We start from the raw sequence: 23,532 nt of genomic DNA, 5'->3' as shown, positions 1-23,532 counted from the left end.
ACCATCAAAATCATTTCAAGGTTCATTCAACAAATACAGTACCAATTCCTGTCCTTGATCATGACATTAAGGTTTTCACTGACAGTTTTTTCATTTCCTTTTAACAATGGGTAGCATATAAAATGAGCAACGTGGTGACCATGTCTGGCATATAATGTAAGAAATATCCTGTAAAGTGTCAGGTAACTGTGTTCACTCACAAAGCAAGTGTACTTCAGTCCTGGCTTGAAAGTCTCAGATGTCTTCACAAGCTCTACTTTGATTTCCTTGTCATGAACTGTGATATAACTGGTAGAATTGTACTTCCGGCCTGTCAACTCTTCAGTTACCAGGGCAAAGAACTCAATCTCCCGCAGAAAGAAGTCAGTCTTAAGTGACAGGTCCCGTACAATTGCCACAGGTATGTCCACGCTGCCATCAATCTGGATTATAGAAAAAGAAAGGAGGGGAGATAAGTACATGAGTCTGTTAGCATTTCTGCACTTCAAACACACCGCAACACATCACATCATTAATTAAGTGCTGAAGATCTGGCAATGCTGAACGGTCCAATTTTTTAGACACAAATAATCTTGCTGCCCAGAACAATCAATTGACAATAAGCTGAAAAGTTTGGAGACCACTGTTACTCTCACAGACATAATGCAAAAAAAATGTGGTTAACATGAAAAATTCTTTCAGTCCACAACAACATACTATAAGGGTTCATCGCTCTCAACCTTCCGGCCTGATAAGAGCAATGGCGGATTGCAGGTGGTCTATCATGCAGCATGTAAGAAATTTTCCAGAAGCATGACTGTTGTGAGCAGCTTTTAGCCAACACAAGGCAGACGTTCTCACATGTACCACAACTGTTACTGCTGAAGAAGTTAGTAAAACCCACAACAGCTGAATGCGGGCACTGTATTGCTATTCTTTCAAAGAGCTTCCAGAGAGAGCAGTAACATCCTTCGAATTCACAATTATCTCATTCCTAATTCTTTAACAGTGTCAACATACTCATACATGTTTTATTTTTGGCTCTTCTTTTGAGCTGAAATTCTAATGAATGGAACCTACTTTCAAGGTCTATTCATGTTCATATTAAAGGGACTCTTATCAAAACTACATTATCAACTAAACTGTAATTAGGGGTCTAACATCTCGAAGCATCACAAGGGCAACAAGTAGGGATTGGACATTTTGGTTTAAACAGAAAAACACTCATAAAAGTATGCCAGATTCATTTTATGAAATTCAGTTTTCATCGAAAAAGGTCAGTACTTCTGGCATGCATGCAACAACTAGCTGGCTATTTAGTTCCAGTTGCATTAGGCCGCAGGAGACTGTTAAGAAAGTGCTGGAGCCAGGGCATCAGCAAGACAAGGGTACCTTTGGAATTAAGTACTGTGGTTGCAAGTTTTGAGCACTGAGCCGCGAACTCAAACGGTGCTGCAGGCGGGGAGGCTCCACATCCTAGCTATGCGCCATCAGCTAACATATAGGTTTGGTTTGGTTTATGGGGCTTTAAGGTCCCAAAGCGACCCGGGCTATGAGGGACACCGTAGTGAAGGGCTCCGGAAAATTTGACCCCCTGGGGTTCTTTAACATGCACTGGCATCGCACAGTACACGGGCCATTAGCATTTCGCCTCCATCGAAATGTGACTGCCGTGGCCGGGATCAAACTCGCGTCTCTCGGGTTAGCAGTACGACAGCTTGCTAGAGCATAGCACTGAGTACTCAAGCTTGCTAGAGCATAGCACTGAGTACTCAGAGTTATCACCAGCTTTTGGCTGTCGCTTCGTTAAGCAAGTTTTTCCACTGCATGCAAGGACATCGACAGCTTTTGGAACCATAACAAGCAACTGTCAACATGAAGTCATGCATAAACTGCACGAAAGTGTCATGTTCTGGCTTCCATGACGGTTATGTGACAGTTCCTTCAATGCCGTTAGCATGCGTACCATATGATGAGTGGTCCTCTCGTTTGGAGTAACCAGAAGATGACAACGAAGTTTCTGCAACTAATTTCTGCAGCAAAGTTTTTTCATTGCAACTTTTGTATAAACTTTTGCAGTGCAGTAAAAACAAATGAAACTGCAAGAAGCATCATAAACCTGCAGAAGTGTATAATACTGGGCTAGTTGGTGACCCATTTTTATAGGTATAAACCCAATTCATTCTCATAACTGGTGGACAGCAGGAGACTTCCGCTTGGCAACCCTGTATTATGTCAGCCACCATAATGTTGACAGGTTCAAAACTAAAAGCTGAAATTGAGGGCTGCTCACAGCCCAAATGATACTACACAACGGGGACAGCAGCTGAAGGGAGCCGACAAGTCCCCTGTGCTACGTCTTGCAGCAGGGGTCATTATCGGATTTTTCTGGACAGTAGAACTGTCAGTTAGTTATATTGATTCACAGCCCAAATGATACTACACAACGGGGACAGCAGCTGAAGGGAGCCGACAAGTCCCCTGTGCTACGTCTTGCAGCAGGGGTCATTATCGGATTTTTCTGGACAGTAGAACTGTCAGTTAGTTATATTGATTTTAATGGCGCAAAAGCAACTGAGGCTATGATGCGCCAAACACAAGGTTGGAGTTTTTGTTAAAGGTGAAGCTTTTTATGCTTAGAGTTTGTTTAAAACGCTGGCTTCCTTGAGAAACCTAAAAATACATGAGATGTCAACCAGCGCACGATCGCCTAAAAGTAACATGGGGTGTAATGGGAGTCTTTCCCTATAAAATGTTGTAAAATATTTATTTCTTATTTCTTCTAGTTTGATACATGAAATTAAAATGTGGTTCACTGTGAGTTCGGCGCCACACATCTCACATGGAGGTTTGTTTTGTTTGGTTAGCAGAATGCTGTGCGTGAGGTGGGTGTGTCCAATGCGGAGCCGACATAAAATAACTTCGGTAAAACGTTCTTGATGCCTACATGATTGCCATTCCCCTAAAATTGGCTTCGCAGAATGTAGTTTGTTGTTTACATGCTCTTGCCATGCAGCCTGCCACTTATTTTTGAGTTTACTGTATATAAACTTTAAACAATCCCTGTGCGGTATGTTCACTTGCTTTATTTGGCCATTCCGGGCTTGTGCAGCGCATACATCTGCTTTCTCATTACCTACAATTCCAACATGGCTAGGAACCCAGCAGAATTTAATGTTATGCTTTTGTTTTGTGATTTTAACTATGTTATGTATGATGTTTCCTATTATAGGTTCAGCTGCATTTCTGGAGTGCAGTGCTTTAAGCATACTCAGGGAATCAGTGTAAATGATGCTATTTTTGATATTCTCTCTTACTATTTTTTTCTACAGATACAAAGATGGCATAACACTCAGCAGTAAAAACCGATGCGCATTCTGTTAGTCGCATTATCTGTTTATTTTTTTTCCTTGGATTACTGCACTACACAATTTAAATCACATGAACAAGATCTATACAATGCTGCAAAGAGAAACTACTCACACCAAGTGCCAAGTATCTACAGTCAAGCCCACTTATGATGAACCTGACGTTCAGCGGATTACATTTGTTGTATCCGAAGTTCATATTATGTGGACTTGCCCTAATAAAGCCAAAAAGTACAGTCAGATAAATGGAGCGTTTAGTTCTTTAAAAAGTACCATTTAACCACGTATCTTTCTTGAAAGCAGCCCTTATCCAGCCACTTTCTATGCTCTTCAGCGCATTCATGTACTCTGGGCCAAGACTTTTGCTGTCAACGAGAGCAACTTAAGCATTCACGGTAAGCAATTACGATATGTAAGCATCTTCGTCTTCAATCCTCCACGAAGGTGTAAGGATGTAGCGATGAAGCCAAGACGTCTGATGTGCATCTGCTGTCAGCAACCTGCCTTCACGCTCCGGCAGCACAGAAAGTGCAGTTTTGATAGGGCAGGCGACGCACACCACGTGACAGGATGGGCCAAGAGGGCATATCGCGACTTGTATTCAAACTTCTCAAACCGTTGTCACTGGTCAATTACTGGCTGTGTGCTGTAGTTTCACAGTTAACTCTGGCCTTGCCTCGCGCCTTCCATGCTTCTGCTTCCATTTCAGAAGCTCTGCCCGGCCAGTTCAAACACATGCACCAGTTGACCTTGTAGCCTATCTGGGCATGCTTGGACTGTGGTTAACTTTTTTGGGGTGTTGGCACTTTATTTGGGAGGGATCACGGGATCTGGGAGACGCTCTTCAATCTCCACGCTGATGGGAAATGAGAGTTTTTCGACAACGGGGCAAGTTTACAGTGCCTCTTCGTTATAACTGAGCAGTGTGGCCATGGTTCGTTTTATATGGAACACAGAGCCATAGCCATAATACATATTCTGATGGTAGCTCCACCTTCGTTCATAATAAACAGGCATTTGTTACAACTGCAGCCATTGTAAGTGGGCTTGACTGTACATATATACAACAATATTATCTGTCACACTCCACAACTCACCGTTGTCTTTGTCTGGTACTGCTCGTAAGGCCTTGGATTCAACTGGTGGTATCGAGTGCGGGGAGTGACCGTCAGTGTAACAGTACCTTTCACTGGCTTGCCATATGTGTAGCTATGAAGAACAGTTTATGAAAGGTAAGTTTTAATATGTCATATTGCTTGCAATGAAGTAACAAACACACTGTTCATAGGCCAACTATGGATATTGAAGAGCACTGCAGAAACAACTCACGCAGCTGAAACTGTGGCAACAACTTCAGACTTGTTGTATGTGGCATATGGAGGAAGTGACACCTTAACCTCAAATGTGGGCAGCACTGAAAAGTTAATAAGAAGTGGATGAAAGGATATTAAAGTAGGTCAAAACTGCTTGCACTTCCTCAAAATTTTGTGCTTGTTCACAAGCAAACCTACGCAAGCAAACTCACCATATTCAGCAACTGTGAAACTTTTCTTGAACTTCTGACCCTGAAAATATGAGCAGCATGAATGTAAACTTAACGCTAACAATATTTAGAGGATTTTCGATCAATTCAGACCACGAGTGCGCACATTTTTGTGTGCAAGCTTCAAGTAGAGTTTTACCCCAAAACCATCGAATATTGAAATCATTTGCCATCACAACTATTTTTATCAAGCAATTTTTTTTTGTAGAACTATATAGTGATTTCTGCAGCCGAATATCTACTACTGCACATTTTATTACAAAAGTGCATATTGCTTTTCAGTTTCGGGGGCATTTGCAACACAAATTAATGCTAGAAGTTCATGCACGCCTAAATGTGAATACAGCTCCAGAAGTATCTTTGCTCTTTTTGGCAGAGTTCTCTAGTAACAGTCACAGTAGTGCACGAATTAATTGGCTTTGCTAGAAGACCCAATTTAAGCACTGGTTTCTTCTTTCCATAACACTGTCTTCCTATTAGCTTCATTGTTCTCAAAGTGGACGCATTCTGTCTTACTACCGCCCACTTTTGAGTTTGTGCGCAAACGTGCAACCGAGTAATATTGCTGTCAGCCCTATCACAACAACCATCACCGTCATCCCACCCAGCCCATGTGACCTCACACCACGCATGAAGTTGTGCTGTGGTGTTTCAGCCTTGTGTTCTGCGTTGCAAAGCACAAAGAAGATGGGCCTCATGAAAAAGCTTGCTCCCTGTCTCGCTGATTTTGAGACTGTTGTCGTCACTGCATGGCCGCCACTGAAAATGAGCGACTTTTGGAGGGTGATTAATGGCAAATTTGCAGTAGTCTGTTAAGGTGTACTACCAGATAGCGCACACTTTTTTAGCGACCCTGTTAACTACGAATTAATGCACAATGTCTTTTCAAGTACTCCCTTCTTGCACAAGTAAATAAAAATGTAATATATTTAAAATAGAACTAATTCCACAAAGCTACAGATTCATCAAATAAGGTCAACTCACCAGCACATCCACATTGATAGTCCAGTCTCCAAGAACAGGTTGATCAGAGAGTTGGAGCTCAGAGGAGAAGATGCCTGTGCAAGGAATTATGGTAAATATTCTACCAAGCAATGACTGCACTCCAAGAATGGCAAGCAAGTTGCAGAAAAGCAGATGGAATCAGGGTAATTAGCCCAGATGTACAACATGCAAGGTGCAGTTTACCCACCTCTTTGCGTGAACACTCGATCCCACTGATGGATTCTGTTTCCCTTGGCATCCTAAAAAACACATAGGCAATTACATACTTTTAATTGCAGCAGCCCCATGAAGTTCCTCATTAACAGCATTTAGCTGAACAAGTACAAATAATGGAAATAGTTACAGAACCACAATGTGCTGGCCCCTTTTTATCTTGATTAGCATCGAAAATGAAGAGCCTGGGCTATTATCGCACATTATTTATCGCTAATCTGCTCCACTTGTGTGCGTGTGTTTGTGGCATGTGTGTGTATGCGTGTGTGCATGTGAATGTGCATGCATGAGCTGTAAGAAGCAATACATATAGCTTGTCTTTCACGTACTATGAAGAAAAACCTTTTGGAAAAAAGTGATCACAAACAAGCAAATCAACAATACGAATGGTCAACATAATTTGTAATCATAACAGTAGTTTTACAGTTAGCAGTTTAAGGGGTTGCAAATCCCAAAGCGACTCAGGCTCTGGAAGGGCTCTGGAAATATTGACCACCTAGGGTTCTTCAACATGTACTGACATTGCACAGTACACGGGCCTCTAAAATTTCGGCTCCATTGAAATTCGACTGCCGCAGCCGGGATAGAACCTGTGTCTTTTGGGTCAGCAGCCGACTGCCATAACCACTGAGCCACCGCGATGGCTCAACATAACAATAGTGATCAGAGGTATATATATATATATATATATTACAATGATAGAACGACTCAAACCCAGAGGGAATTCCTTGATTCCAAGAAGTCAAAAAAATTTTTGCATGGGCCAAGAAGGCAACTGAAAATTCCAGGACTACAAAAACTTTCGTCACCTCTTCGCACTTTATCCTTATTCTTAAAGACTTATTCTTAAAAACCAGCAAAGTAATAAGAAAACTATCCATCATTGATTAGATCATGGCAGTTTGCCATACATACATATTGAGCAAATAGGTTGCTAGCAATAGCACATGAAAAGGTCCCAACTCAAAAAACAAACACTTACAGCGATGTACAAATCCATGGCGCCAGTCACAGTGGGCAGGAGATATGGGTCCACCACAATAACCCGAAAAAGAACTGAAAAAGATGTAAGGGCAGCCTGTGATGGTGCTAATGCACAACAGAGGCATGGTCACGATAAAAAGCAGACGCATAACAGTTGTGGTGACGAGAGATTAAAAGCGCTCAAGGGCAATAGTGAAGGTAGTACATTCAAATCTGCTGAAGTGTTGTTTTGCCAGTAACAGAGCTGCACTATAATGACAGTGGATGGGAGTTCATCCACTTGTCCTAAGTACAAGATGAACATGAATGTTTGAACTAGTAGTTCAGGCTGCATGACTTCCATGTGAGGCAGCACCATGCAAAGTGGCCATAGGCATTAGGTGTTTCCAGTAACAGATGCATGCCCATAGCTACCTTGCAATCATTTTCACAGGGCATACCCTGCGAAAATGGCCGGCAAGTTCACTGCACGTGCTTCCACGAACACAGGGTATTCTCATCGAAATGGCAGGAAGATCTGTGGGACAATAGCTAAAGCCAGTGTCAACATTTTTCCGCAACCACATAGTTCTCACATGCACTGATATCAAGCAAGACTACAGTCTGGTTCTCAAGCACCCTTGAGTCAGAGATTAGCAAATTAAAGGGTCCCAGAAAGGGATGTCTGAGGTTGGCAAAAAAATACTTGCATTATGTAGAGCATAGGCCACTGAACGTTCATGCCACGTACAATACATCAAAAAAGAGTAGATGATTTACAATAAATTTTCAAAAACTACCCCTCCAGAGCCTCGCGGCGACCAGCAGCGGTGAACTTCCGCCCGAATCCGCGCTCATTATGTCCTTTTAGCGCTCGTTATGTCACCAGCGCAGGGCCATCATTGGTTCGCCATGCCAGAGTGAAATCATGCATTTAACAAACTAAAAGCTCTAGATACTTCACATTCTTACTCTTTTTGGAAACATTTCGCATTTCAGCAAGGAAAGTTGTCGTTGATATGCATGTTTACGTGGTTATTGTGTGTTCGGTGTCAGAAATTAGTACTGAACTTCCAGTTTACAATGTTGTCGTCTACTTGTACCGCTTGTGTGCCTCCGCCGGCGCTGCCGTCGAATCGAATCAAGACTCGAGGTGAGATTCGGAGTCACCGCGCTACTGATTTCTGTCGTGACCTCCATCGCATGCGCAATCAAAATGGATCGGCCGTGCTGTATCGTTGCTTGTAAAGCCAGGGACCAGCAAGATGTTGCCCTTCGGAATGTCTCGAAAGATGGAAGCGAGCGAGCTGTCGTCGTCGTCAGGATTCAGCGCTGGATTTCTGAACGGCGTGTCCTTATAAGGGCGGAGACACGTGCGAAAAGTGAGTGCGATTCACTGCGGCGCGCCATTGCGAACAGCGTCGCAACGTCCGATCGCAGCTCGTCGCCTGCGTCCAACCTGCTCGATGTCAACGACGAGCCGCGCGCGACAAACGCAACGACGGGAAGCTGGAGCCAATGCAAGCGCGGAGAGCGGCAGCGTCATGACGACGTAGAGCCTGCGCCTCGGGGCGCTCGGGGCCGAGCCACGCAGGGCCTGCCAGCCTTGATTCCGGCCGGCGGCGGCTGAAAAACGCGCTAGTATTGTTTGTTCACGTCCATAGCAAGCTGTGGGATAGATGCATATCAAAAATGCATCATTTCTGCCGATCGTTGGCCAATACAGAGTTGCTGGTAGGAGTGATGACTGCGATAGAGCAAATTTCATCCAATAGCCGCTTTGGTGGTGCTGCTACTTGGTGCGGTTCGCCTACCGTCTGCTAGTTCCGTTGCTGAAGGCGTCATGGAAATCGAACATATCTTTTATTATGGGACGAGTTCGCAGTAAAGCGATGGGAAGAGTAGGTCTTTTATTATGCAGCGACTTCCGAAGCGCCGTCAGCTGCGGCTTCAATGCGAAACCAGCTAGGCCTAGAGACAACTAGAGCAGCCTGGGACCAACGCGCAGTTCCGTCGCCCAGCGTTGCCGCAGGCGGCGTCATTGCCGAAAGATCCACTTTTGCACAGGCATGTTGTCGTTGCTCGAATCTAGGAAGCATCCTCTCTGGTATCATGGCTGTTTTGTATTTTCTTGGGCAGACGTGAAGTACGCCGAGTATGCTGGCCGGCCGGACAGCCTGGATCCAGTCTGCCGGCGTCATAAAAACGAGCTAAAGAGTGTTCTTGACTTAAACAATAAACCCTGGGATAAGAAATGTGCAAAAATGTCATTTTTGAGGATCGCTGACCAATACTGAGGTGCTGGTAAAGGTAACAACTGTGATACGAGCAAATTTCTTGCCACAACCGCCTCACAGCTGCCGCTGGCCCGACGTTGGGGTCCGGCTCGCCTGGCGCCCGCTAAGCTCCGCTGCCGAAGGCGTCGCGGAAATTGACCATACTATTATGATGCGAAGCATATTAAAGGGGCCCAGAAACACAATCTTAGTTAACTGTTTTGCCTGTTGATTGCATACAGTGAGTTGTAACGGTGCTATTAGCGTCGGTAATACCGCGTATATTCCGTTTTTTAATATTTTAATGTCCTCCCAAAAACAACTTCATGGCTCTGACGGTGTCGCCACACAGTGGCGGGTTTTTAGCAGCGGATATGACATCACCTGGCGCGAGCTTGATGATCGGACAAACAGTAAATATACTGCAAATTGTGTGAATAAACAGACACATTTTGCACCTGTCTGCGTTTTATATTAGATCAACAAGAACAACTTGTTTGTCTTAGATAAAAGCCCTGCAAAGCAAGTAAAATAAAAATACACCACCAGGGGCACTCTGGCATGGAAACGACGCTGCCAGTCTCAGCAAAAACGAGTTACAAGGAGCAGGCAACCATGGAGTACAAACTTCCGCGACGTGCTCTGGCTGGCTGTTTTGATTGGTTGCGCCAGGTGCCGTCATTGGGAGAGCGAAATAGGAGTGGGAAGCCCCGCCAAAATCGAGTTGAGGGCAGCGTTTTGTTTGCTTGTATTTTGAAATTTCTCCACTGAATAACTCCCGTTCCTGTGCATCGATTCCTGTAATTCTTTTTAAGTCAGCATCTGTGTGACATAAAGAACCCACCTGAAGTATAGCCGGTATCCCCCCAAGCAGTGTTTCGCAGCCCCTTTAATGTAGGTTTCGGGCCTTCGCGCGACGCCCGGTGGTGGCCACCATTGACCTTGAAGTGAGATCACATGATGTGACGTCACGTGATGACGTCACACCGGCTGCAGATGGGGCCTCATATCGCGCCGTCGGACGTCGCCCGGCGGAGGCTTCCACGCTTCGGTTCGCGCCGTCGCGCGCGACGCGGCGGCGGCGCCACCATCGCTGCATCACGTGATATGTGACGTCACGCCAGGGATGAAGCGGCGCGCGCCCGCCGTCGCGTCAAGGCCCAACTCCATCGACGCTTTTCGGTGTGCGCGCGGAGCGCCTGCGCGACCAGCACGCGCCGCGACGAGCGTCGAAAAGTGGCATGCATCTCCATGCTCCTGGTGCTGGCTCGCTCCCCCCTCGCGAGCCAAGTGAAAAAATGTCAAGCCGTGAACAAAAGATGGTTGGGGAGCTGCAAGGATTCCGAGAAAATTTGAGGGAACCTGAAAGAGCTTTCAGCCGTGAAGAAAAGACTCCCTGAGAGTCCCGCGGTCCTCCCATTGTTGAAAACCGGACCCCGCTTCCGACGCGCGCGCTAGCGTCCGTGCGCAGGCGCCGATATCTGGCACTGTCGGATGCGAGCGTCGTGAACGCGCTGGGCGGCGGCCAACGCGTCGCGCATGCGCAGACCTGTTCTGGCCGACGCGTGGGCACCCAAGCGCGCAGGACGCGCGCCGAAAAGCGCCGATGGAGTTCGGCCTTCAGTCTCTGTGCCCGCAACCGCGCCAGCGTCTTTGCGCCGGGCGTGTATGCGGTCAAGATGCCTCCAAACGCTAAGGACGTTAATAATAAGAATGCAAAACGAAGGCTGCTTCGCACCCACTGGGCTTAACCTTGATAAGCCTCCAACTTTTTTTACGCTGAGATGATGCTGTTGACAGTAAAGCGATGTGTAGGGTAGGCAGTTTATTATAGCGCAGGCGACTTCCGAAGCGCCGGCCACTGCGGCTTCGTTGCAGCAGAGCTCGTCGCCCGGAGCGCCCGCAAGCGGTGCCGTTGCCGAAAGCTCACAACATAAGCAGGCATGCTTTGTCGCCTCTCGAGTATAGCTGGCAGTCCTGATAACAAGGCGATCTTGTCTTTTCTTGTGATATTTGTAAAGCATACCAAGCAGCGCTCAGGCACTGCTGCACGACGGCGAAGTGCGACACCGGTTGTGGGTGGAGCTTGGGTAGAGCGGCGCAGCGATGCTTACCGCTTCGTGTGTCCCTGCTTGCTGTGGGACGGCAGTTCGCAAGCGACGATCGGTGCGGCGCGTCGGCCAAGTTTTCGCACATGTGTCCCATTTCGGCACTCATCCGCAAAAGTCATTCGTTCAGCTCGGGGTCCATAGTTCGAGAGAAGCCGCAGCGACGGTTGCAAGACACAGGTGAACACAGCAGACAGCGGGAAAGCGAAAGAGCGCGTCAACCGGAAGTAAACAATAGCCATTATCTCTGGTTCCACACAAGGTACATCAAATTTCTTTGCGGTAGGATGATGGATCGTTCAATGTCTATCAGTATTTCGACTTCACTTTTCCTACATGGCCACCTTTCCAGGGACCCTTTAAGTGCGGTGCTAAAAACGTACTGCGCAGCAGGTATATCCACACATGGCTCACAGACTGCTCTGGCTAGATGTGCCAGCACTGCTCGCAATTATATATGCCCTAAAATAAGCTCAAGCAGCCATTTTTTATGCATTTAGAATAGGTACACCCACTTGCATCCTCTTCCAGCAAGGCAAATCCGTATTTGCGGCTGGCGGTCAATGAGGGGTTCGCGCCACTGAAAAAAGGCCCATTGCCTCATCCTCCAATACACAAAGGTTTTTAGACCCCAGATGCGTTATCATGGTTCGAACCCGGTTGCAGTGGCCGTGTTTCGATGGAGGCGAAACGCAAAAGGCACCTGTGTGCTGTGCGATGTCAGAGCACGTCAAAGACCCCAGGTAGCCGAAGTCATTCCGGAGCCCTCCACTGCGGAACTTCTTTCTATTCTTTCACTCTCACCTTCCTCTCTTCCCTCACGGCGCGGTTGAGGTACACTTAGAAGTGAGACAATTACCGCGCCTTTCATTTCCTGATAACAAATAAATTATACTTCGAGCGTTCCATGCTTCAAAATCTAGCACTGATCACGAACTAGAATGCCATCACTTGTGGAAGTGAAATTCTCAGGGTTGCTCAAAAGATGCAGAGCACCACCCACAACTGAGAGCTACTTGACGGCGCACCCGTCGCCTCCGTATGATCGCTTCCAAAATGTAGCCGATAGTTAGCCACAAGCGATTCTCGGATTTAGAACCGGAGCTCAGAAACTGATATATCTGAAGGGTCCCGATGCTATTTACCGCCCAAACAGCAGCCGCCATTACAGTTTTTCGCGTGGCCCACAGCGTGGCGCCTGACGGCAGCCTCGCAACTGTCGCGGCCTCACTCGAGGTACGCGCCGTCGACACACCAACTCATTTGAGTCTTTCCTTTCTGCGGATCGCTCTTCTTCAGCCTGCACTACTTTCTCCGCACGTAGACTGGACGAAGCTGGATGAACACGAGCGCTGGTGAAGCTTGCATCAATACCGTGCCAAGTCCCTCTGGAGAGCAGCCAAAGCTAAGGACGCGTGCGCCCCGGCCTTCACCGTTCGCGCAAGACGCCGAACGCCTCCGGCGGAAGCACCGACGAGCGTTGGGACGCTCGCTCTCTTTTGGCTGCCATCCAAAAGAGCCTGGCACGAAGAGCACGGTCAGCACTCACGCTCGTATGGTCTGCGAAGCTGCAGACGTGCGCGAGGCTTAGGAGAGATGAATATCTGCGCCTGTCTGAAGAACACAACTGTCGCGTTTGCAAAGACCCCGAAAGGGCCCCCTCGAGTCGCACTACACCCTGCGTGGCACGGTGTGCATCGGTTCGCGCAGCACCGCAATAGCGCAAAAATGAGCGCAGATGAGGCAGTCTCATAAGGCATGAACGAAAAAAACTACGTTGTTGTAAATCTAGCAAAATTTTAACTTCGCCAGAATATTACAAAGTAGTAGAACAGTCACTCCACAGTAATGGACCGTGTTCGAGGCGCCACAATGCCCATACTCGCAAAGACTCGGAAACGTACGCCGAGTTACACATGGTGATGTTGCGTATATCGCATGGTCTAATGAGCGTTTTATCACGACTTCATCACAAAGTGAGGGTGAGAGAGCTTACTCGGAGTGTTCTATCGCCAGACAATCAGCAGTAACGATTTTCGTGTTACTAAACTGTCCGCATACCGCTCAGAAAATTCACCGTATGCATTTACCTTTCTGGCCAGGCTTGTAGACAGCTTTGTCAGTCTGCGTGAAAACAGAATAGCTCTTGTGTTCGTAGGTGAGGTCAGTTTCATTGCGGAAGTTGAGACCGCCTGAGCCCTGCGCTGTTATTTTGTACTTCCCAGGGCCCCAGTCACCAATCTGCAAGTGAACAGGTAAAGGGGAGAGGGGGGGGGTGAACTAAAGGCATTATACTAGCCAATGAGAGGCTCACAGGCATATTTATCGCGGACTTCGAGATGCCTTGAACACCCTCCACATCAGCACTCCCAAATAACAAAAGCGATGTGCGGCATGCACGCACTGACACGGCAGGACGGGGAGAATGCGCTCTCGATCGGCCATGGCATCGAAGCTGAAGGCACGAGATGACCTCAAAATGTCATTTCTTCCGTAAAACTTGGCGAAAGAACGCTGCGGAACGGTGCTGCAGTTTTTGTGACCGCGGTTTATAGTAAAGGTTTTTCTCGCGTCCATCAGACGCCTAATTCCAGCGTTCAGAAATACACGACATCGTGCAGTAAACTGAAACATCAGATGTTACGGATGATAAATTTGGAGGGAGTAGAGGGGGCATCAGAGGCCCCCCTTCCAGCCAAAGGCGTGGGCCGTGTCATGAACATGCTAGCATGAAAATGCAGGGAGTGGCAGATGAGAGGGGGTAGTCCTACCCTGCACTGTCGGGGGTAGTCCCCTCCACGCGTTGTCAAGCCACTCTCTGCATTGTCATGTCACACATGATCGCAGGTTCATGAGAATCGGCCTACACCATTGGCTGGAAAGGGTCCTTTTCTGTGGAAAAGTAGCTATTTTTTCTTGACTTTTAGCCAACTGTAGTAATAAAAATTCTAGCAGTCAGCACGAGTCCCCGAAGAGCGCATAAACGCAGGCACATAGCAGCAATAATGACAAAATGTGACAAAACGATTTACGCAAACGCCGTACATTTAGAAGCGCTGCGGCCTCCCTACAGCTGTCGGTCGGTTAATTGCAGCATGCGCTAATGCCACTACCCCTATCATTCTCTCTCTCTCCGTGTCAATGGCAGTGACGCAGACTACACGGAGCAGTTGAGAGCATGCACTGTATCCTTTTCGATATCAAATCTTAACTAAACCTCGTAGATCAAGCTACAGACTTCAACTAAATGTGTGCAAGACATTCTCCGGTCCCTCCCTACTCCAGCACAGGGAAGCAAATCATGACATTCGACGAGAGTTCTCTTTTGAGGACCAATCGTTGGCGTTGAATTTTACTTCGGACGCGTGACCAGTATGTTGTTCTGCCACTCATCGGCCAAAATTTGGCAATGTGAACCACGCTACCACCTGCCACTGTAAAATGTAACAACTTCCAAAACCACAGCTTACCTCGAAGCTCAACACTTGTGTGTCACCTGAAAAAAAAAATGAACCAATGAGCGAGCACGAACCGATCACACAAATAATACAACAAATACCGTGGTCAGGCACGGATAAGATGCTAGAATTAATTTAGGCGAGCAGGTGCGTTCATGATGTAAAAATAGCGCACAGGGAACACAAGGGACGGAAAGTAAACGACGCAGACAGGCGCAGGTGCGTGTTAATTTTGCGTCAACAGCGCATCAAAGACGGAACGAAACGGAGACACGGACAGCGCTTGTCTGTCTCTGTTCCGTCCCGTCTTTGATGCGCTGATGACGTGCAATGAATGGAAAATACGAATGTGCAAAAATGTCAACGATACTAAGTTGAGCTACAAACTAAACCTTGCTTGACTATTTGCGTGCGGAGGATGCTACCGCGAACAAAAAAAATAGAAATAGGCAAACAAAATGCAGAGGATGTAAGGAAATGCAGAAAAGCTTGCACTTTGCGTCCTCAGGCCTCATATGAGGGGTGAGGAAGAGCAATTGCGCACTGTTAGGTCGAATGGCACAGTTGACCGTCCACAACATTGCCACGGCGGCCTCTGCGAAGCGCCATCTGGCAAAACTGTGCGTCTGCAGAGCCAAAAGAAAGGGAAGCAAAACAGGCCCCCCATGAAGAGGCTAACGACGCACGGTCATGAAGCAGGGCATTCTTGGTGATGGTGTTGAAGTTTCCGCTGTCCGCGCGACCGGAAACGGTGACCTGCAGGTCGACGGGTGACCGGCTCTGGCTCAGCGACGCACTCACGTGGTACTTGAGGTTAGGCCGCAGCTTCTGCGGGGCCACGATGGTGTACACGCCGCCGCTAGAAAGAAACGCCGCACGGGGGTGCTCAAGTGACTCCCTCTCGCGATCAAGCGACTCTCGATACGTGCGCATCCAACACAATGCAGCTCGGAACAGTGAGGAAGAAAGAATTCAGTTTTTTTTTCTCGCGCTTGCTTGAAATGACACAGAGGACGACTCCATCCAGTATGTTTTGGTAAAAATCGATTCCACATATCTTTCTCGTTATATTAATGCTTCTCTGGCAGCAAAAGACGCAATTAATTTATTGCTGGGAAAATCGCATCTAAAAATTTTCCAGTCACTTGATTCAAACTTGTGACGTCAACACCGAAAAGGACTCCGTGATTACCGCTTTGAAGTAAATGGTGGTGCAGCCAGCCTTTGGGGCTTCCCCCCCCCCCCCCCCCCCCCCCCCAAAAAAAAAAACCCTACCGACGCACCGCTTTTTATTTGCGAAATCGACCGGTGGTGGAGACACATGTATTTTTTTCGGCCTTTTCTAGCTTATTATGCTCCATTTATAGTCAAAGTCACGTCTTTGCCTTTAGGATGTGGTAATCTGCCGAAAGAGACCAACTTCAATATCACTACAACGTCCCTTTAATATTTTATGCGAGGTAGTCAACTCCTGGCGCAGAAGTGCACTTAATTGCAACTGCACTGTACTACAATTCACGATATTGGTATGCTGGTGTTAGTATGTGGGATTTAACATCCCGATGCGACACACATCGGCTATGAGGGACGCCGTAGTGGAGGGTTCCGGTTTAATTTAGACCACCTAGCGTTCTTTAACTTACGCTGAAATTAAAAGGAACAGGGCGTTTTTTTTTTTTTTTTTGCATTTCGCCTCTGTCGAACTGCGGCTGCCACGCCCGGGATTCTATCTTGCGACCCTGGGATCAGCCCACAATTCACGGAGTCACGTATAGATCACAAGTCAAACTCCGAACACCTGCAGCATGCCACCGTTTGATCAGCCAACCCTGCGTTAATCAATTGACGCTTCTACGGAGCGGATACTTGTATGCATGCCAAGGTATTAGACACAATGGCCTCTTTATAAGTTCACCCGCCGCGGTGGCTCAGTCGTTACAGCGCTCGGCTGCTGACCCGAAAGACGCGGGTTCGATCCCGGCCGCGGCGGCCGAATTTCGATGGAGGCGAAATTCTAGAGGCCTGTGTACTGTGCGATGTCAGTGCACGTTAAAGAACCACAGGTGGTCGAAATTTCCGGAGCCCTTCACTACGGTATTCCTCATAGAAAGATTCGTTTATTGGGGTTTAACGTCCCAAAGCGACTCAGGCTAAGTTGAAGGTTCTCTCTTTCAACGTCGCGCCTGAAAAATTAGACAACACGGTTTCTTGAGCGCTGATCAAAAAAAAAATGTTTAAACCAGCCAGTCCCACGGATTGGCATGTCGACAACAGTGGAAACGCCGCAGGAAACCCGCGCACACACTCTCCTCTGGGAGCCTTGGATAGACCCACTGGCGTCTACGCGCTGTTTTCCTGGCGTCTGCTCAGCACAGATAAAGCCTTCTGGTATCTTGTCTGCTTAACGCACTTAATGGACCGGCACGTCTCCCCCCACCCCCAAGTTGACCTTTCGGGAAAAACAGCCTCCGCATTCTCGCTACCTCGTCTTGACGGCAATGGGTGGCTCTTCGTCGCAATTGTATGGTTCTTGACAAGGACAGAATTTTGTAACAGATACTACAATGCGTTGCTCATGCTACACAGATGCGTGCGCTGGCTGTCGCCGACTGTTTCGCACACTCGTCTGGCGTGGGAAAGCTTGAGGAATGTCGGTACCACGTGCCCCTGAGTAGGATAAACAGCTTAGATGCAAGCCGACAGGTGGGACTTGTGTCTTACTCTAGGAGACAAAGGATATCGAGGGGTAATAAAATACTTGAGAAAAAGAGAGGAGAAAAGTGAAGCTGCTATATCCCGTTCAGTGCTGAAGGCTCAGAGGCTACGTTCACGCGCACCATCAGGTGCGATCTCGAACTTCAACGGCTATGCCAGTAAAACATGCCCGAGTCGCAAAGTGAACTGGAAATAGCGGTAAATTGAAAACGGTCTCGTAAACCTACCCCCTATCAACGGGCCCCCGCGGCATAGCCACACATCCTCACAGCGGAATCCAACTCGGCCAGGGAGTTCCTCTCTTACAACTGGTCCGCGGAACCAGGGACTCCAGAACAGGGAGTGCAAGGGGGGCAATAAAGCGGCAACTCGTGTCTCGTCCATCAGAACGTATACACAAGCGGATACCGATGTCGCAAAAATGAACTTATATCTTACAATCATTTCGTTACTTTGATCAGTGATAAAACGGATCGCAGTGAATGATACTAAAAAAAAGAAAAGATTTTAATGCAGGAAATGGGCAAAGGGACCCCCAATAGTATTTTCCATGGAAGAATTTCGGGGAACAGCCACGCATTCCCATCGCGAGAAAGCCAGAACCCAATACAATGGCATGATATACTGACCTTTGAGACGCAGCTAAAGGCACACACGCCAAGAGGAAGAGGACTGCCGCCCCCATGTCCGTCCTGCAATAAGAAGACGTATTACATAACGGTAAGAAGACAGTCAAGGCTGCAGCACAGAATGATGTGTACAACATTGAACCGACAGAAGGCTACGGTAAAGTTCAAATCCTTCTAAAATAAAAAGTGAACGGAGCATAACTCCTCATTCGAATAATGCAACTGTGTTACTAATGGTAAAAGTACGACATTTCCTTTTATTCTGAAAACACCGAAGATTCTTATTGCAACTTGAAACTTCACACTACTCTGTTCAAAGGGAAGACACCAAAAAGAAGACCCCGGGCTTGCAGCATGCGGGACTAAACTTTGCAATGTGCACTCGTGACTAGAATCGACATCCATCCGTCAGTCCAACGATGCTTAAAGACAGCTCGTAGGGCCAGCAAGCTTAACTTTTTCAAGTTGGCACTACTCACTGGGCAACTGAAAAACATTTATCTCCACACGAACGGTGTAGAAAGTAGTTGCAGAAAAAAATTCCGATCAGTTATCAGCTAGCTGTCTGACCTGCTATTTCCAAAAGTTCCCCGGCGAAGCACTTCTTTCTAAAGTTAAAAAAAAAAGGGTTCACGGAAACCATGACCTTTTTAAAAGACCGCGCTCAAGTGCGCCAGGCATAACCCTCCGCAAATCCTCACGTTACGTACGCTCAGCACAACAAAATTCGAACAACAGAATACTTAACGTACAAAAATAATCGGGCAACGTTATCGCTCCAACGAGCTTCACGGTCATAGGCGGATCGCAGTGGCGTGACGCACTCGGACGAAGGGTACGCAACAAAGCGATGCTGAAAAACCCCCACTTCTCAAGTAAGCACGTCGCGGCGCAGTCATAAAGGTGAGCGACATAGTACGGCACTTTTATTAATGCGAAATCACTTTTAGGCCATGTAGGCGGGGTCGTGTCACCAAAACATGTCCGCAGCAGTTGTGAAGTTCTCAGAAGAGGTAGCATCAAACGAGTGGTTGTAATCGAAAGAGGATGATGTGAGAATGCTGCGCAAAAAACATTATGTCGATAGTATGATTAGTTACAGAGCCAAAAATGTCGAAATAGCGCGGACGTCGATAAAGTGAGTGGACGAGAGAACAGCCGTGGACGGCAAAATCGTGCAAAAGTAGGCAAAGGAGTGAAAATAAAGTTTGAAGTGAAGTGAAATGTATTTGATGGCTGATAATTAATCGAATAAAAGGTTTTATTGACATATATTAATTGGTTTGGTTTATGGGGTTTAACGTCCCAAAGCGACTGAGGCTATGAGAGACGCCGTAGTGGAGGGCTCCGGAAATTTCGACCACCTGGGGTTCTTTAACGTGCACTGACATCGCACAGTACACGGGCCTCTGGAATTTATCCTCCAAAGAAATTCAACCGCAGCGGCCGGGATCGAACCCGCGTCTTTCGGGTCAGCAGCCGAGAACCATAACCACTGAGCCACCGCGGTGGCTTTGACATATATTAATTAGTTAATTATCAGCTAAACCAATGAACGGTTGAATATGCTGGACGGGGATATAGTAAGTGGACGGGAAAGCAATCACGGCGCCAAAATTTGAAAAACCAAAATGGTTGGGATAAAAGGTACAATAAGAGTAAATAAATCGATTTAATTAAAGCATACATTAATTACGCTAATTCAGTAGTGAAATTAATTAACAAACAAAAATGATAAAGAGAGGCGATGAGTGTCGAGGAGGCATCAATGCTTTCGCATTCACCCAATGCGGGTCACTGCAGTGATTTTTTTTTTGCGATTCGACACAAAAGTGCATGCAATTTCGAGGTCTCCTGAGTAGTTATTGTGCAAATGGCAACAACGCTGAGCGCTGGTGAACAAACCGTCAGCAACAATTTCGTTTTGTTTTTCTTGTGAGGTTCAGCTTTTTAGCCGGAAAACAAGTATTTGGTCCGGCATAAACGAGAAATCTACATTATAACAAGGAGTGGAGGAGTAAAAGGAGAGGAGAAAATTAATACGAATTGCCACAAAAGAATGCAATGCGCACGTTGCAGAACGGCCATAGGCATGCCTCGTCAGTCAATTCGGAAAAACGAACGAGGCTGAACATTAAGGCCCACAGCGCCAAACATGAGACAAGCAGATGAGTTTGCAGAGAGGTGTCGAAACTAACCCAGTGAGCCCACGGCACGGACATCGCGTTCGTGCCAGCACCGACTTCCGCGGCGCAGCCCTTCGCGGACTCGCGCAGAGGAGGACAGTGGCGGCGCGCTGGGAAAATGAAATCCCGACGTTTCCCGTCGCGTTCCTGGCCTACGGTCGCACGTGCTGGGCCGGCTGCTGTTGCACGCGGCCGCACTGCGCCGACCCGGTGAGAGAACACAGTCTTCCCACCAGCAGCGGAGCACAGGCCTCGCATGGGAAAGAAACGCCACTGCCCTGGCAGACTCCGATAACCAAATGGGCTGCGCCACCCGCTGGTGCGCTCCGGTATAGTGCGCCATGTACCGTGGGTGGGAACTGCCCAGTCGCCGTGGCTCGTTCTCGTTTGCCTCCCACTCTCTTACCCTCGCTCAGATATGCCACCTTTCTTCCTTTCACGGTACAAAGAATCGCGCGTCAAAGTCGGAGGTAATTTCATCGTTTTTGCGAACGACTTAGGGTAGCGTGACTGCGCGTACGTTACATTTCCTGTGGAAAAGAGGAAACGTAATCGGGACACTATATCGCGGCGAACAGCGGAAGCGCTGTCCGCTGCTTCGCCTGCCTGTTGCCACCTCCGTGGGCCACCAGGCGCGGATCAGCGAGGGTAATTGCTGTGTGACCAACAAGCTACCATACAGCGTCGACCGCACCTCGCGTGCGGAACAGGTGCGTGCGCGCCTCGCGGCGGAAACAAATATTCAAGAGCGCCGCCAAACAGGAACACGCGCGGCCGCCCTCCGCTGCTACCGGCGGCCGCGTCCTGCGTTCGTGAAAAGCATCCGGATGTAGACGGCCCCACACAAACACGGGCCGGCCGAGAATTCCCCGCGCTCCACCACTGGGCCAAACCACTTGGGCGCGCGCTTCTCGCCGACGCCGCACACTGCGGCCATCCGGGTAGCAAGTGGCCACGCCACGCACTCAGTCGAGGTTCACGAGGGAACAGGAAGTGTGACGTCAACCACTGCCGCGACTTCGGGCCTTCCACCGAAGTTGGCGGTACAAGGGGTGCGCGTCGCCGCCGCAGCGGCGGGCGCCCTTTGTCACGGCGGCGCGCGCGTTTCCTCCGGCTCGCGACGACAACTTCCACCAAAGTGCGTGGGACGCTGAGCCGAAAATTGAAGGTCATCAGAAGGTGCCTGAAGGGCAGCACGAACCATGTGTATCGCATGCGGAACAAACGGACGGCGACGTCTGTGCAGCAGCCGGTTCTGACGTGCTGGAGGAGCAGGAAACGCGCAGCAGTCGCGCATACGTGACCAGCACAGACTGCAAGCAGTAGTGACTCTTCCTTCCACGCGTGGGCAGCACGTACTGCTGCACGGTGGCCAGTTCTCCGAACTGGGTCAGCAACCTGTGTTGCCCCAGGACTGCACAACTACTGGTTTTCCGCCTCCCAGACCGTCTTTGTGCCCGTCCTGCGGATAGCTTCATTCAGGTCAGCCGGAACCGTAAAAAATGCGCAAAAACCTTTAACGACGCCACATAGCGAACTTCTGTGATTGTAATATCGTGCTGACCTGAGTTTAAAAAGACTTGGCAGCTAGCAAAGCAATGTTTGATTATGCGAAATTTCCAAATATTACATCTAAGGTGCCACTTCTGTCATCAGTTCGGTTCGAATTCAAGTAAAGCGCTATTCACGCGAACGTTAACAGATGGATATATATAGATCAGTCAGCAACTAGCCAGATGCAAACCTTTTGAACTGATATCCATGCTGCTGTTAGGATGAAAGAACGTCTTGTTGGGTTCGCCGGTAATTTTTCATCTTTTGTTAAAGACGCGAAACACACACAGACACAAGAAAGGTAGACGGGACTGAGGGTTGTTAGGGGTGGCGTGAGAAATTGAAGCCTGCTTTCTGGGCAGCAGCGTATTCAACTACCTATGCGCAGGTGCTCGAGCACAGACTCACTATTACAAACCCCACGCAAAGTTGTTGGACTGAACGCAATTCTAAGCAAGGAAAAGGAAATTAATATAAAGCCGACGACCAGCAAATCTTCAGAGCCGCTTTGACAACATTTCTCCACACTCATCAAAAAATAGGAGAGGTGCGGTAGGATCTCGTATGTACAGCGCCTCGGCAGCTACAGGCTGCCAAATATGGTAGACACGCGACCCATCGCTCCTGCGCAAGGTTCAATGCGCTACGGCATTGCGATCTATGGGCAGCGCACTCAAGATTTCCGCTTCAAAAGGGAAGATTGCTGGGGCGGTTCGTTCGTGATTAAAGCAAGAAAACGGCGCGAAACACGGGATAAGACGGAAAGAAGCTACAGGCACAGATCGGCGCTGAGTCTGGAGCTTCTCTCAGTCTTGTCCCGTATTTCGCCTTGTTTTCTTGTTTTAATTTCCACTTCGTCAAAAAGGGCTTGTCGCAGACCTCCCTTCGCAAAAACGACATGTACCTTTTCTGACGTTTCAGCATACCGTTTAGTCAGTGCGGTATTGCTACCCTTACCGCCGGTCACCATAGCTGTGCACGTGTACCACCTCGCAACTGAACGTTTTAAATGGATATTGGAGACAACTTCATCCCATTATTGTTCTCAGTATTGTTCTCAGTGATCTTGCTCGTTCTGGCTATGGTGACGTGAGGCAGCAAAAGACGCATTTATGACTGAGAAAATTGCATTTGAAAATTTTCCCGGACTCGATTCAAACTCGTGAAGACCTTGCTGAAAAGAACGGCTTGCCACCGTTGCGAAGTGTTCCACCGTGGTGGAAGTGCAGCGTAGCCTCTCGGATCCCCGCCCAGAAATCTGCGTCGACGCATGCATTTTGCTTGCGAAACCGGCCGCTGATGGCGACACTTGTATTTCGTTGTTTACTGCGAAAGCAGTGCTACTGCGTCGATGGGAGTGGTCTATCTATGATTAGAACGCGGTGCTGTATTTATACGCGCCAAATTCTATTTGACCTCAAGTGTCCCTTACCGTCACCGAATTAGAATTAGCGCTGCCTTTCCGAGCCTGCAAGGAACTGCACATGCGCGTAATGCCCCATGAACAGCTATATAGCTCCAAACGGGCACAGTAC

The 23,532-nt window shown here is 48.1% G+C and overlaps 1 protein-coding gene across 5 annotated transcripts in view; it reads right to left on the bottom strand.

The window, feature by feature from the left end:
- Window positions 1-23,532, bottom strand: part of Tep2 (Thioester-containing protein 2) — a 104,598-nt gene that overhangs the window by 38,453 nt on the left and 42,613 nt on the right. For all 5 annotated transcript variants that reach the window (XM_089580755.1, XM_089580751.1, XM_089580752.1 and 2 more), the window contains 11 exons: window positions 18,258-18,320; window positions 15,600-15,772; window positions 14,926-14,951; window positions 13,546-13,696; window positions 7,091-7,164; window positions 6,083-6,134; window positions 5,875-5,948; window positions 4,873-4,912; window positions 4,677-4,761; window positions 4,445-4,556; window positions 201-422 (listed from right to left, as the gene is read on the bottom strand). In XM_089580755.1, coding sequence (XP_089436881.1) covers window positions 201-422; window positions 4,445-4,556; window positions 4,677-4,761; window positions 4,873-4,912; window positions 5,875-5,948; window positions 6,083-6,134; window positions 7,091-7,164; window positions 13,546-13,696; window positions 14,926-14,951; window positions 15,600-15,772; window positions 18,258-18,313 — 1,065 coding nt within the window. In that variant the 5' untranslated portion in view covers window positions 18,314-18,320. The remainder of the gene's footprint in view (window positions 1-200; window positions 423-4,444; window positions 4,557-4,676; window positions 4,762-4,872; window positions 4,913-5,874; window positions 5,949-6,082; window positions 6,135-7,090; window positions 7,165-13,545; window positions 13,697-14,925; window positions 14,952-15,599; window positions 15,773-18,257; window positions 18,321-23,532) is intronic.

This window comes from Amblyomma mixtum, chromosome 3, assembly GCF_055824585.1.
Source record: "Amblyomma mixtum isolate Tamu chromosome 3, ASM5582458v1, whole genome shotgun sequence".
Lineage (NCBI taxonomy): Eukaryota > Metazoa > Arthropoda > Arachnida > Ixodida > Ixodidae > Amblyomma > Amblyomma mixtum.
Note: the sequence above shows the minus strand (reverse complement) of the source record. Positions and strands in the feature narration are given on the sequence as shown.